This window comes from Zingiber officinale, chromosome 2A, assembly GCF_018446385.1.
Source record: "Zingiber officinale cultivar Zhangliang chromosome 2A, Zo_v1.1, whole genome shotgun sequence".
In the NCBI taxonomy this organism is placed as follows: domain Eukaryota; kingdom Viridiplantae; phylum Streptophyta; class Magnoliopsida; order Zingiberales; family Zingiberaceae; genus Zingiber; species Zingiber officinale.
The window spans coordinates 38,444,127-38,460,358 of record NC_055988.1 but is presented as its reverse complement, the minus strand read 5'-3'; the positions used below and the strand labels follow the sequence as shown (position 1 = coordinate 38,460,358).

The 16,232-nt window shown below is 36.1% G+C and overlaps 1 protein-coding gene across 3 annotated transcripts in view; it reads right to left on the bottom strand.

The window, feature by feature from the left end:
• The window catches only part of LOC122041044 (alpha-mannosidase At3g26720-like), a 105,049-nt gene that overhangs the window by 68,746 nt on the left and 20,071 nt on the right, over positions 1–16,232 (bottom strand). For all 3 annotated transcript variants that reach the window (XM_042600579.1, XM_042600578.1, XM_042600577.1), the window contains exons 15-19: positions 13,316–13,535; positions 13,083–13,219; positions 12,787–12,855; positions 12,637–12,693; positions 11,868–11,939 (exon numbers count right to left, since the gene is read on the bottom strand). In XM_042600579.1, coding sequence (XP_042456513.1) covers positions 11,868–11,939; positions 12,637–12,693; positions 12,787–12,855; positions 13,083–13,219; positions 13,316–13,535 — 555 coding nt within the window. The remainder of the gene's footprint in view (positions 1–11,867; positions 11,940–12,636; positions 12,694–12,786; positions 12,856–13,082; positions 13,220–13,315; positions 13,536–16,232) is intronic.

Here is a 16,232-nt window from a genome sequence, read left to right as displayed (position 1 = left end):
TGCCGAGGTGTCAGGTTTTTTAATTAAAACGGAGTATTTTTCTAATTAAAACTGAACTTTACGTTGATTATCTCAATCAACTCTTAGCTATGATAGAAGTAATCCAAAGAGACTTAATTAAACCCTAATAAAATTATTTAATTAATTATATATTTTATTTATTTTAATTCTAAAAATATATAATAAAATTTATATTTATTTAATTATTTATCTCCTAGCTATATTATTATTTTTTTAATGGATTCTGTTGAATACTTCTGAAGATTCCCTTGATTGTAGGGATTATGATTAATTTGGATTCCTTTGATTATTAGGATTGAGATTGATTTTTCTTCTCTCCTTATGTATATAAATACCTACATATAAACATATTAATGATAAGATAGAGAGATTTTCTCTTTTCCACATGGTATCAGAGCGATGTTGAAAGGCAAATCCTATTTTTTTCTGTGTCGTTGTTCCTTGCGCCACAACATCGCCCGACGCTATCGCCCTCCTCTCCTCTTCGCGAACCGACGCGACATTTTTCCTGCATTGTGAGCACACCATCCTCCGTCCTCTCCTGTAATCCGGCGACGAAGAGAAGCTCGGAAGATCGTGGTGAAGGCAAGGATTATTCTTCCTACAATTCCACCGTCCCCACTTATCTTCTTACATCGCTTGAGCCTTTCTTCGTTGTGCACCCTCTTTCACCGAGTTGATCAATGACTTTCTCCGCCACTCCAAAACCAGATATTTCAATCTTTACCAACCACATCACTGCACCACTCTCTTCGGAGCAGTTGGATGGTAAGAACTACTCTTCTTAGGCCTCTCATATTGAGTTTTGGCTTGTTGGACAGGGTTATGAGACACATCTCACTCACACCGAAGAGGATGTCCAAGTCGCCGATCGTCCTCTATGGAAAAAGGTTGACGCCCGTTGTCTTGCATTATCCGAGCCACCATCCATCCATCTCTTAGGGATGTCTTCCACACTCACAAAGCATGTAACTCTGTTTAGACACAGGCTCAACAAATCTTTACAAACACCTCTCGGCGACTCTATCAGGTTTGTGAAGATCTCATGACCATTCTCAGTGCCCATAAGGATTCAATGTCTACCTATCTAGGTTCAATCCCTAGCCTTCTTTCTGACTTCAATGAACTACTTCCACCTGCGGCCACTCCTATTGCGGAACTTGAAAATTGGAAGAAAATTTTGTCTTTGGCTTTATATGGTCTGCCCACAGATTATTCTCATGTTCACGATCAAATCCTGAGCAGCCCCACAGAAGCTACCATGGACAATACCTGGACAACTCTCCTCTGTGTCCCTACCAAAATCTTGTTGTCTCCTTCCGTTCTTGTTGACTCGTGAGCTTTGGTCTCTCGAAACAACAACAAACCTCCACCTCGTAAGGGTGGCAAAGGGCGTCCTTGGTGTGATCACTACCACCGACCAGGACACACGATTGATAACTGTTAGAGTCTCCATAGTCGATCTCCTCGCGCTGCTCAGATCGCTTAGAGTTCTGTCGCTTCTTCAGCTTCCGCTACACAATTTTCACCGAATCTAACCCCACCGCCTTCCTATGATAAAAAAAAAAAGGATAGCCCGGTGCACGAAGCTCCCGTCATGCGAAGTCCCAGGGAAGGATTCATTGTACGCAGCCTTACCCTGCTTTTTGCAAGAGGTTGTTTCCAAAACACCGCCTTCCTATGATGACTTTTTGAAATGGTATGAGGATTATTAGGCTTCAAATCCCACTGCTACCATTGCACACGCTGGTAATTCCTTTGCTGACATATCTCGCTCTTCGAGTCCTTGAGTTCTCGACTCTGGGGCCACCGATCATATCACTAGTAATAAATCCTTTTTTTCTTCTCTCTACTTTCGGTTATTTACCCGTTGTCACCATGGCCAATGGTTCCCAAACTCAGTCCTAGGGTATTGGTATTGTTTATCCTTCCCCGTCTCTTATCCATAATGTTCTTTATGTCCCCGGAGCCCCTATAATTTATTGTCCATAAGCCAACTTACTCGGGCCTTTGATTGTATCATCTCTTTTACTAAAACTTTTATTTCCTTACATGACCGGAGTACGGGGAGGATGATTAGCTTCGGATGTGAGTCTCATGGCCTATACAAGCTTCAACAACCCTCTCTTGTTGGTTCGACGACATCTCCACTTCTTATTCATGCTCAGTCGGGACATCCAGGTCTGAATAAGTTGAAACAATTACGTTCTAGCGTTTCTCACTTAAGAGTCTTTGTCTTGTAAGTCATGTCAATTAGGAAAGCTTGTTCGCAGTTCTTTTTCTCCTCGTACTGTGAGTCGAGCTACGTACCCTTTTTCTTTGGTTCATTCTGATGTTTGGGGTCCGAGTCGTATTTCTTTTACATTGGGATCACGATATTTTGTTACTTTTATAGATGATTTTTCCCTTTGTACTTGGTTATATCTGATGAAGGATCGTTCAGAATTATTTCCTATTTTTCAATCTTTTTTCCATGAAATCAAAACTCAATTTGGTATTTCTCTTCGAACTTTGCAAAGTGAAAATGCACGCGAGTATCTATCTACTTAGTTTCGTACTTTCTTGGCATCTCACAGTGTGTTGCATCGCACGTCTTGCCCTCATACCCCTCAACAGAATGGGGTTGCAAAACGTAAGAATCGACTAACTAGTTCTTATCTTGTCTTTCTTCCTTATCGTCTGTCTCTCTTCCAAAGACTGCAAGTGATGTCTTTTGTAAGCTCTGACCTTATTTTTTAAAAAAAAAAAAGAAAAAGTCAAGGGGAAACATGATAATAAACTTTTTATTTTATTTAAGGGGCTAAATTGCTTTTAACCAACTAATGGACTCATGGGCTCGGCCCAATTGGTAAGGAATGGACCCAACCCTAGGGTTTAGTTCTTATAAGAGGTGCGGTAGAAATAAAAAAAAAAAGAAAAAGGAGAGGGAGAGGTCTCGACGGAAGAAAAGAAAGGGAGAGGGAGAGGTCTCGGCGGAAGAAAAGAAAGGGAGGCGGAGAGATCTCGTCTTCGACCTTGGAAGGAAGAACAAGGCGAAAGGGATACCCCATCGTTGCTCCTCGTCGTCACCTGCGCCAACACCAAGCCTCCGAGCACAAAGGCACCTCTTAAACTCTTTTCTTTTTACTCCTTTGAATTTGTGTATGCAGCAGGTTTTCGACCCTTCTTTCTACTCCTTTGAATCTATGTATGCGGCAGATTTCCAACCCTTCTTTCTACGCTTTTGAATCTGTATATGCAGCAGTTTTCCGACTTTTCTTCTACTCCTTTGAATCTGTATATGCAGCAGTTTTCCGACTTTTCTTCTACTCCTTTGAATCTGTATATGCAGTAGTTTTTTTCGACTTTTCTTCCTACGCCTTTGAACTTGTATACACAGCAGGTTTTTAAGAGATTTCTGGGTTATACGCAGCAGATTTTCGAGGGGGATTTGAGGGCAAAGAGCAGCAGGTTTTTGAGAGATTTCTGGGTTATACACAGCAGGTTTTCGAGGGGGATTTGAGGGTTAAGAGCAGCAGATATTTAGAGATATTGGGGTCATACGCAACAGGTTTTCGAGGGGGATTTGAGGGTTAAGAGCAGCAGATTTTTCAGGTATTTGGGGTATGTGCAGCAAGTTTTTGAAGGGGAATTGGGAGCTACAAGCAGCAGATTTTTGAAGGATTACTTGGGCTATCTGCAATAAGGTTTAAGAAATTGTCGAAGGGTGTGTGGGTGTGTAGCAGATTTTGACGAATGGTTGGTCACTTGATGTTCGAGGAGGTCTAGGAGTGTGGATGTTCACTTAGCTTTAAGTAGTTAATGATGTTCATATTTATTGAGCTTCACGTAGTTAGTGATATGCATGCTTATTTGAGTCTCATATAGATTAATGGTATGAATGTTTAGTTAGCTTTATGTAGTAAATGATAATCATGCTTATTTAGCTTTACTTAGTTAATGATATCCATGCTTATCAAGCTCATGTAGTTAATGATATGCATGCTTATTTAAGGCTTATGTAGATTAATGGTATGATTGTTTAATTAGCTTTATATAGTAAATAATAATCATGCTTATTTAGCTTTATTTAGTTAGTGATATTTATGCTTCTCAAGTATGTGAGCTTTATTTAAATGAATGGTATGAATGCTTATTTAATGATGAAAAAAATGAAAAATGACAACGATGATAAGGATTAATAGAAATTCTGTGAGGGCCAAGGTCCCAGAGGGACCCCGTTTACGGGACAAGGCCCTAGAGGGATCCTAATACCATATTTTCATATTTGGCCATGATCCAGTGACAAGAGTTGCTGACGCTCTGCCACCTAGTACCATGGTTAAATAGATTGATCAATTGAACAAAAGATAAAGGATAACTAATACATCTCTACCTAAGAATGATATATGATAAATGCTAAAGGAAAATGCTATATAATGTAATGATTAAAGGATACACAAAAATATTGTGTGATACTCATAGTTTAATGTTTTTATGGAAAAATGTCTATATGTCTGCTTACTTGTTTGTTTGACAATAAATTCCAAGTAAAGGTAGATTTAATGATGCATACGACTGGTTAAGGAATTTTTGCTACTATGGTTTAGAGGCTCTGAGTTAGACTCACTGGGTTTGGTTTGTGGCAGGTGAAGAAACAGATGACGTTGGAGGCTTGGACCCTTGATCAAATTTAGAAAGAATAAAATAGTATTGAATTTAGATCTCCAGGATATTTGACTAGTTTATTAATTACAAATAGTTTTCTTATTTATTGGAATGCTAAATGATGCATGGAATGTAAATAAAAAAAACTTAAGAGTCGTTTCAGTTGGTATCAGAGCAAGGATCTTGTAAGGGATGTGTCCTGCCAATTCCGGGAAGTTCAGCCCCAAGTCTGTGAATTATTACCGCTTTGAATTGTATATGCTGAATTTAAATGCTTATATGATATAAAAGTTAGGCGGTTAAATATTTCAAATGAGTGCAAGATGGTTACGAATGGGATAGGATGATATGTGCAGGTATGCCTCCAAGACGGGTCTATCAAAGGCATAGGGAAGATGGCTGTGATGGAGGAGAACGTGAGGAGGAGAGACATGCTACGCCTGATCCCCCATCTCCGCTACCAGATGCTGCTACCCGTATACTGGAAGGAATGACTCGACTCAGCATACTAGTAATGCATATAGGGGACGACAGGAGGACGTGTATATGCAGTTCAGGAGGATGGGCCCTAAGGATTTTGCTGGCACTACTGACCCCTTTGTTGCTGAGGGATGGATCCGATCCTTGGAGGTGATATTTCGATACATAGACATGGCTGACACTGACAGAGTTTGATGTGCCATATATCTGCTGAAGGATAATGCTTCTCTATAGTGGGAGGGAGCAGAAAAGGAGGTTAATCAGAATACCCTGACCTGAGAGGAGTTCAAGGGGATCTTCTACGAAAAGTACTTTGCCGCTGACGTGAGATCTAGGTTGAAGAGGAAGTTTATGAGTCTCCGACAGGGAGACTTGTCTGTTGCTGAGTTTGTCAAGAAGTTCGATAGAGGATGTCATTTTGTGCCCCTAATCACAAATGATGCTATTGAAAAATTAAGGCACGTTTTGGATGGTCTCAGGCCTATCATCCGCCGGGACGTTCTGTTGGCCGATCCGACTGAATATCAAGATGTTGTCACTAGAGCCTACAGAGCCGAGCGGTCCTTGAAAGATATCGAGTAGGAAGTGTAGAAGAAGAGGCCTCCTCAACAACAATAGCAAAATAAGAAGTCATATACCGAACCACAAAAAGGATTGGGACAGTCGAAGCCTTAAGGGAAAACGAAGCAACAACCATAGGGAGCAACTGCCCCAAAGATAGAGGAAAATCCATTGTGCAAGGAGTGCAATCGCCAGCACTATGGCCAGTGTCTGTGGGGCACCTACAAGTGCTTCAAATACAGAGGAGATGGACACAAAGCTAAAGAACGCCCAAAGCTGCAAGAACCGGTGATCGGACGAGAATTTGTGATGCATGCCAAGGAAGCAGAGCCAGACACTACGCTTGTCACAAGTAATCCAACTAATTTAATGTATTTATTGTCTATCGCATAAAATGTTAAGCATGAGTGATTTAGGATTACATGATCTGAGATGGGACCTCAATAACAGGATTATAGACAAGAAATATAGAGCTAAGAACAGGAATTTGATCGATTCAAAACTTTAAGGTGCTTAACGGACAATTTTCGAAAGTTATTATGCTTAAATGGGTATAATGGTATTGCGAATATCTATTGCAGGTGTAGCTACCTATGCTTTGCTGGATTCGGGAGCTACGCACTCATTTATATCCAAGGTCTTCGTAAAGCGACTGGGTATCTTACTAGAAGACAAGGGGATTGGGTTCAAAGTCACCGGACCTTCTGGTGAGTAGATGTTATCTACCAGGATGGCGAAGGACATGGAGTTTAGACTGCAGGAGCATGTGGTTCAGGCGGATCTCATCGTGTTGCCAATGCCTAGTTCGACATTATTCTGAGAATGGATTGGTTATCACAAAATGGAACTTCGATCGACTTCCGACGGAGGTCGACGTCCGTCCGACCACCCCGCGGGGTGTTAGTTAGAGCCCTAGAGTCAATCATTTGATGATTGTATTATGGACTTGTTGTATCATATTCTTATATAAATAAAGGCATTTGTTTTTGGTTATTATACTTACTTGTATTGGTGCCAAATAAACTAAGTATAATAGCGTCCTTGAGTAGAAGGTTCTTACCTATATGAATCGATTGGTTGAATCGATAGGGAGATGATATAGGGAACACTACTCTTAATCATTCCTAGTCGAGTATTAACATTCAGGGACAATGTTAATGCAATAAGACTAGCATGTAGGTCAACTCGATGACTTGATCTCACAAGTCATGGATATAGAGATATCAAGTTGACACATGGGTATACATTGGAGAATGTATACTGAATTACCCTCCATGAGAAAGTATCATGGATCGTTATATGAGTGTCATATACTTTCTCATGTGACTATTAGTATGACTACTAGTCCTTAGACCTGAAGTCACCATGGTTCCCTACATAAGGAGTTATGTACTTTGGTTTCGTCAAACGTCACTCGTAACTGGGTGGACTATAAAGGCGATTACTGGGTATGTAACGAATTATGCAGAGGGATGTGAGTGATGTAGATGGGATCTATCCCTCCTATATGACTGGAGAGACATCGATATTCTTGATAGAGTGAGACCACGAAGTGCATGGTCATGCCCAAATGAGTCAATATGAGATATTGAGCTCATTTGATTTAGTGAGTCTACTTGGAGTTCAAGATTTAGATTGGTCAGAGGATGACACGGTCTATGCCTCACATTGATCAATCTAGATGTCTAGGATAGAAGGACACTTGTCATATATTGTGAGGAGTCACAATTAGTAGTCACAAGGTGATGTTGGATCTCAACATTCTTGTAACTTGGGTAGTAATGATGTGTTGTTAGATACCGCTCATTACTTATGCTCCTAAATGGATTTAGGGGCATTGCCAACGTTACAAGAACCTATAGGGGCACACACTAAGGACAATTAGATGGAGATTAGGTTCATATGATGAACCAAGAGGATTAGATTCATGTGATGAATCAAATTGAATTAAGAGTAATCCTAATTGAGCTAATTGAGTTGGACTCAAGTTGATTCATGTGTTCAATGAGTCTAATTTAGATTATGACTCATTGAATCAATTTAATTAAATGAATTAGATTCATTATATTAAGTTTGTTTGAATCAAATGGTTAGATTAGATCAACCATGAAAGAGATTTGGCCAAGTTTGACTTGACTTGAGAAGGAAGATGAAAGGTCAAGTTTGACTTGACCATTTGCCACCTTATTTGTGAGTTGGCATTAGGAGAACAAATGATGATGTGCCACATCATCAAGGCTAGCACATGTGTGTGCCACCTCATGGAGGTTACAAATTCCCTTTCAATTTAATGTGGCCGACCACATTAAATGAGGAGTTACACATGTGGTCGGCCACTTTTGTGAGTGAATGGAATTCATTTTTCATTCAAGGCATTTTTATTCCATCATCTTCTTCCTCAAGCTCTCAACCTTTCTCCCTCTCCTCTCTTGGCCGAACCTTACCAAGGTGCTAGCACACCTTTGTGTTAGGTTTCTCCACCTATTTGTTGGTGTGGATACTTCTAGAGGGTTGTACACTTAACAACCTCGAGATCCGACATCACTTGGAAGAGCGGGATACGCGAAGGGCTTCGCACCAAGGGTAAAGATCTTCTCTTAATGTAGATCTAGATGTAAGAAACTCGTACTCGTAAATTTTATTTTATTTTACTTCGCACGGATCCGGTGGCATGGGGGTTTCGGGGTTTCCGCGACGCGAAAAAGCAGTTTTCGCGGTCCAAAAAACCCAACACGGGGAGCCGTTTATTTTTGAGGTAACCAGGAACAGACAGAGGCCGCACCTCATTTCTTGCATCAGTGCAAGGAAGCTCATGACAAGGGGATGCCAAGGATTTCTAGCCAATGTTGTTTCGATACCTGATGTAGTCGACCAGAAGGTGGGGGATGTCGAAGTTGTTCGAGAATTTCCTAGCGTATTTCTTGAGGATGTCTCTGGCATTCCTCCGGAAAGGGAGGTGGAATTTTCCACCTCAGCTAGGGGAAAGAGACTCGGTTAATAGCTCGAGGGCTCGAAGTCCGTAGAGTTCAAATAAAGATGCGTGGGCATCCAAGAGACTACAAGATGAGTAGCATTAGAGCGTTGTTAAGACACGGAGGTGGAATACATAAGTGAAAATGTGAAGGAAAGCATATGGAGCGAGCCAAAGGCTCAATGCATCCGAGGGACAAATAGCTTGACGGGAGGTGGTTTCAAAACGTTGTAAGACTCCATGGGAGTTTAAGTGACCTATACTCATTGGGTGAGGGTGTTCTTACCGCGTTCAAAATGTAATAAATGTGTTACGAAATGTAACAAAATTTTAAAAAATAAAATAAAATAATTGATTCAATAATTTAATCAATCTTTAGGTTATTTAAACAATTAAAATAACTAATAAATAATTTAGGATAGTCAAGTTGATTAATAGAAATTCATAACTCCTAATTAATTAAACTGATCAAACATATTGTTAAATAAATTAATTAATTTACCAACTAAATTAACTAGAAAAAGAGACTAGAACCACCAACATAGGTAATTAAGATTCCTTCTAACATCATACGATTGATAAGTCCTCTTTGATCTAATCAAGTTCTTTGGCAGGCAAGGTTGAATATGCTTGATCTCCTTGACACCACAAACTTTTGCTCCTAGCCTCTGGTCAAAATTAGACTAGAGAGTGAGCTCGCTTTTAGATTTTAACTCACTTCTCAAAAGAAGGAAAAACTATTTTTCTTTCTATGTGTGGGCGTATAGGTTTAGAGAAGAGAGTCTATTTTCACATACAACTACTCTGAATCATATATTTTGCATCCTCTCTTCTCTTCTTTTCCGAGGAGAATGAGGCATATAAATAGGGCCCAAAATCCTAGCAATATGCATCAATCCTGATAGGATTAAGTGAGATATTTTAGCTCTTGAAATATCCCATTTAGATTTTGTAATCATCCGATAAAATACAACCCAATCAAGAAAATTTCAGAGAAAATATTTCCTCTCCTCTCTCCTAAATGGCACCTATTATGAGGATAATTATCCTCAAAATATTTCTAAAATATTTTATTTAGATATTTCTCCAATCAAATTTGAAATATAAGAAAATATAATTTTTTTATTTCTGATAAATGGCATCCAGGGTTAAGAAAATAATTCAAAATTTATTTTCTATAATTCTCATCAAATTAGAATTAAATCTTATTTTTCAGAACTATAGTCTAAATAATATGGATTATGTTTTTAATAAATATCTAATATTTATCAATTGATAGTTACTAATAACTCTTATAATAAATTATTAACTTTTCTAACCATTAAATAATCTAGAATGCAGTGAAGAGTAAACATAAATAATTATCATTTACTTATATTAAAGGCATCTTATCTAGATTATCAAAGGTGGTGCGGGGACCATGAAGCCATGAATTCAAGCTCCAATAAATTGTATAATTAGCCAACACTTGATTAATTATCAATGTATTAATCTCGAGTTATTCCATTATAAACTCAAGACTGAACTCTTACATTTACCAAAATGCTAGCCATGAGCCCACATAGATGTAAGGTCTGGCAAGTCAAAAGGCCCGTTGATCCATGAGCGGAGTTTTTTATTACTCAGGATTAAGATTAATTCTCATATGATCTAGTGATGTCGAACAACAATGATCTTGTCATGTATAATCTTATTATATGCAAAACCCCTAACTAAAGTCTAACACATGATCACCTGGATAAGGTAATTGCATTCTCAATGCTTATGGACTGTGTTTGTGATTTCCTAATCAAAGACTCTTACTTTGATATAATCATGGACTATTTAGTATTTTGTAATGTATAATTATAATCCTCTTGTAAATAATAACCATTTAGAATTATAATACCACCAGAGTATTAAGCTTTTCAATAAATATTCACTTTTACACATCATCAACATAAAACAATTTTATATCAATATAAATTCTTTGTGACATATGTAAAACATTCAGAATTCAAATGTTATTAATTCAGAAAAATATTACAACAATCTACTTTGTAGGGCACTACATCTAATAGAGGGTACAATTCAACCTAGGCAAGCTCGACATTTGAATGGTCGTATTCAAATGTGCCAGTTGACTAGTGTTGAATACCAATCAACTATTCTGAACTTTAAAACTCCAAAGATTGCCATTTGGGGTTTTTGGGTTTGGATTAGTTAACTAATAGCTGAATCAACTAGGAAGTTGACTCAAACTGATGAACAACAAACAAAATGATATGGTTCAGAAGAACAGTCAACTGATCAATTCATGGATGAGCCATCGATGACTATATAAGTCAACTAATGCTACAAAGACAAATTCAAATTGAGGCATAAATAGAAGATGCAATAATAGGATTTGGATAATGAAACATGAGAATAGTCGACTGATGGTATAGACTCATTTCTTAGAAAAGCAACAAGGTGATAGTGGTGGCAAAGTGGAGTATAGAGGCATAATATAAAACTATGGCCTTTGCAACATGCGAACTCATTTGGGTTGGGTTGGGTTAAGTTGGGTTGAGTAATGACTGAGCTAGGATATACCCTTGTAAAGTTGACAAAACTTTACGGTGACAATCAAGTTGCAATGATGTAGCCTGAAACTCTGTGATTCATTAGAAAAATAAAGCATATAGAGACTGAATGTCACTTCACGGGAAAGAAAAATTAAAGTAATGAGATCAAATCATATATTAGTTCTAACAATTAGTTAACAAATTAGTTTAACAGATTTGCTAAGCAAATCATTAAGATGACCTATAACTGAATATATTGTAGAAGTTAAATTTTCTATAATTTCCGAATCAGCTTGAGGGAGAGAGTTACGGGCAAAGGACCTATATATAAACAATAAAAGATCAACTAGTAATACTCCTTATTTGTTATATAATATATATAAAGATAAAGAATGCTACTTAGGGATTTCATGAGGAATAATTTCCCTAATCATGATAACTCAAGACGTATCATTTAACTTCAAAAAGAGTAATCAAAGTTAAGTTTTCCTGACCCTCAACAACTAAGGTAATAAGACAATCAGTTGTGAAAATAATAAGAATATAAATTACTACCCCACTAAAGGAAACTAACTGTACACAAATATTAAAAGATGGATGCACATTATGTGAGACTACAAGTAATTAAGGAATATCATCACCTGATGTATCCATGAATTTATCTGTTGATGTACTTCATGTAGCAACGGCCCTTCTAAGATTGTCAAAGGAACCTAAAGAATCATTATTAACTAATTAACCAGATTTTAAAATATATAAATATATAATTGAAAAGGGAGCATGAGGTTAAGCCAATGCATAATACATTTAAAATCCATACTCAAATAAAAAATAATTAAAATTTACATGCTACAAATTAATAAAAGATTCTATCAATAATGACGAAAGGCAATGTCACATCCTACAAAACGTATTATAAGTTTCCGTCTAAATGCAATATATTAAATTAATCAATCTAAGTAATCAAGACAAAATAGCATCTATTACTATATTTTAATTAGTAAACCTAGAAATATATAATTCCACATAAATTTTATCATATCGTAAAGCACATTTCATATATCATTAAGTGATTAACATTAAGTGACAACATATCACATTGCAAGTATAAAAGAAATTTTTGCATATTACTGTAACCAATCCATAAAGTATGCTACTGATTTATTTTAAACATAGACACAACTTGAACATTAAAAACTAGAATTTTCTTTTCCTTGCACCATCCTCACAAACATAAAGGGGTTCATTATGGTCCCTTATTACATAAGCCCGTAAGCCTATATGATTGTGGTTTATGTAGATATCTTTCAAAACATAAAACAACGCTGAAGGGGAATAAAATAATTAATACAACAGGATAATAATCATAATACGATGGAAAAGACATTCTAGGTAAAGAAAATGTTTTACCTTATCTGATTCTATAGGAAATTTACCACTTGGCCGAAATACATATGCACCAGAGGCCTACATAAATGAAGAAAAATGTATGGTTAGCTTAGCTGGCATGTCCTCGTGTCACACAAAAATATATCATTAGAAATTTAATCATTTAAATACCTGAGGATCAATTTCACTTCCATTATTTCCAACATAATAACTGTATGTCTGTTCTATAGAAGTTTTGACCTTAAAAAGTAGCATATTCAGATCAGGTGACAGCATCAGCTAAAAATAGTTAAATGGAATGCTAACAATTGTTTAAGAGATTATACGCACTTGGCAAAAAAAACAGTTGAGGACTCATTAATATGCATGTTTAATCATAGCATTACAATTTAAACCCACACAAAGATGAAGATAAAAAATTGAATATGGAGAAGAAATTTTTCAAAAAGAGGGTAACATTATTATACCAAACTTCTTTTGTTGAAATAGAAACTTAATTTTCCATCATGATTAAACTGAAGCTTTAGATTTCCTTGCTCGACCTCCTTTGCGGAATTTTTCATACCTTGCGATGAGTCAACTATTGACATAAAAGCATGGGTACCTGATGTAAGACAAGTAATTTACACCTTATTCAACACATTGTTTTACACAGAATGGACAACAGAAAATCAATATCCAAGTAATAAAAAGAAGTAACCTCTTGTTTCCGAACTTCTAATGAAATATGTTGAGAAACCAAGAGCTTCTACTGTTACTGGGAAAGCAAGCCAATATTTAGGTGTTACACTAGGCGAGCTGCCTATGTATGCCTGCACATAGGTTTTCCGTAAAGACAAGGAGGCACTGTTTATAGGTAAAAGCTGAGACTTGATTATCTTTCCTTCATGATCTGTGACAAGAATAGCATCACTGATAACCTGAAATATTTAACAAATATATAATCATCAATAATTCCATAAATTCAGGACATAAGACTAAATCTACAAAATCCTACTTTAGCTCATTTAAGCCACTACATGGAATTATCTTATAAATGTTGGATCGTTGGGTGTGGTTAGAGAAGAAGTGAATAAACACTTGCTTTTTTTCGCGTTCGTCTCTACAATCAAGTTAGTACACAGCAAAAAAATAAAACAATCAAAGCATAAAACACAAGAACACAACAATACAAGCCAATTTTTCGTAATTCAGGAGCTGGCTCCTACTAAACTGCCTATGCACCTTCAGTGGATCAGTTTCAAAATCCCTCTCTCCTTAGATACCATCCAAAGGCAGGAAAAAAAACCTCTTATAACAAGAGGAATACAGAAGATGAGCAAAAACAAAATACAATACAAAAAAAAAAAAAGATTACAACAATGAAGTTTTGCTCTTTTGCTTGCTTTTTTTCACTTGAATTGCTCAAAGAAGGTTCAGAAATGCAACAACACAGCAAGAATTGAGTGTGAAACTCCCTAAAGCTTCCTCCTTTTATAGGTTGCTTTCCATTGTGGGAAACCTTCAATCAATCGACTAGATTTCACCCATCAATTGACTAAATATCCTATACCCGACCATTGTTGTATATTTTTTTTTTATCAATGACTCTTTTCTTGCTTTTTACATGTAGCATGAGTTGACTATCATTGATTAAGCGTTCGACTGCGCAGCCTACTATTTCGCGAATAGAAAGATTTTGTTCAAGGATCAACTGTAAATCTCTCTATCTTTTAATACTAATCATGAATGAACTCACGGAACAACATCCAAAACCCAGTACCATGATGCATGTTATTTGCAAATGATATTATTTTGTTAGATGTGACACTGAAGGAGTAAATACTAAACTCGAATCTTAGCGGGAAGCACTGTAAGTGAAATAGTTTAGGCTTAGTAAAGTAAAAAAACAAAATATATGAAATTTAAGTTTAGCAATATTAGACATAATGAGACAATTATTAAAATTAATAAAATTTATTAAAAAATTTATTGTTAAATATAAAATTATGAATATAAATCTGATTTATATGAATTAATAAAATTATTAGAATATTTTAATTTTTAATTTTTAATTTTAAATTATGAATATAAATCTGATTTATATGAATTAATAAAATTATTAGAATATTTTAATTTTAAATTTTAAATTTTAAATTTTAAATTATGAACAAAAATCTCATTTATATGAATTAATAAAATTTATTAGAATTTTTAAATTTTAAATATAAATTATTAGAATATCAATATGATTATAGGAATTAATAATATTTATTTGATTTTTTAATTTTAAATATAAAATTATTAGAATATAAATTAATTAATAAAATTTATTAGAATTTTTTTAAAATTATTATAATATAATTATGATTTATATAAATCAATACTATTTATTAGATTTTTTAATTTTAAATATAAATTATTAGAATATAAGTATGATTTACATGAATTAATAATATTTATTAGATTTTTTAATTTTAAATATTAAATTATGAGAAAACAGAATATAAAGAACTAATAATATTTATTAAGAAAATTATTTTAAATATAAAATTAAAATTAATAGAAGTTATAAAAAAATAATTTTAAATATATTTTTTATATATTTTTTGGGGGTAATTTAATTGGAATTTATAAAAGTTTATTCGAATTATCCCTATCTAAGTGAGGAGTTGTTTGAATTAATTAATTAATTATAAATATAAAAAAAACCACGATAGCCGATAGCCGCAGTCATCGCGACGTGTCACGGGACGAGTCTGACGGCCCTAGAGCGTCATTGGACGCTTCCGACGACGGCAGAGGCGTCCGACGACACGTCCGACGCTGTCAGACACATCGCAATGCCCGCAATAGCCGACAATGCCAAGGGCATCACGCCGCATCTAGTGCCGCAGGAGGCATCCCGTGATGCTTCTAGCGGCGCCAACGCCAGAAAAATGCAAAAAAATAACCAAATGAAAAAGAAAATGCGAAAACATAAAATCTTGCCGATAATGGTAAACACTTCGAGAGGCGCGAGAGCCAAACGATCCAGTGGTGAACATGAATCGATGTATTGATTAGGGCTTTAAAGAAAAAAAAAAAAGCAAACCTAGCTGTGCTTCCCGCAAAAGTGCAAGCGTGCACTTTGCGTGAGGCGCAACGAAGCAAGCGCTTCCGAGGTCTTGGAAGCGCAAGGCTTACGCCTCGCTGCGAACCTTCGTCTATTAGGACCAAGCTAAAGCTAGGCTTAATCGATGGCACCAACAAGAAATAGGTCATATTTTCAAGTTAATAGATATCAAACACTACTCATACTCATGTATATAACCCAATGTAATATAGTTGGACAATATACATACAACATTATTTGGCTTAGCTTTCATAAGTATTAAATTTGTTAGCTCGCACAATTAACTTATAGTCGTGCGAATGTAGTGTCGCGTTAATTGACCGTACTTTATCCTCTACCAGATCAACATCTGACCGAGTTATATGCTCATTTGAACATCTAGTTGCTCGAACCTAACTTACGATAGCCCAATCGTCCCTCTAATCGAAAATCTTATTCGATCGTTTGGAAGTCTCCTTTTCCTATACTGCAACGTTAATCTAAACAACATAGATTTTATATATATATGATACCGCGCAAGCCT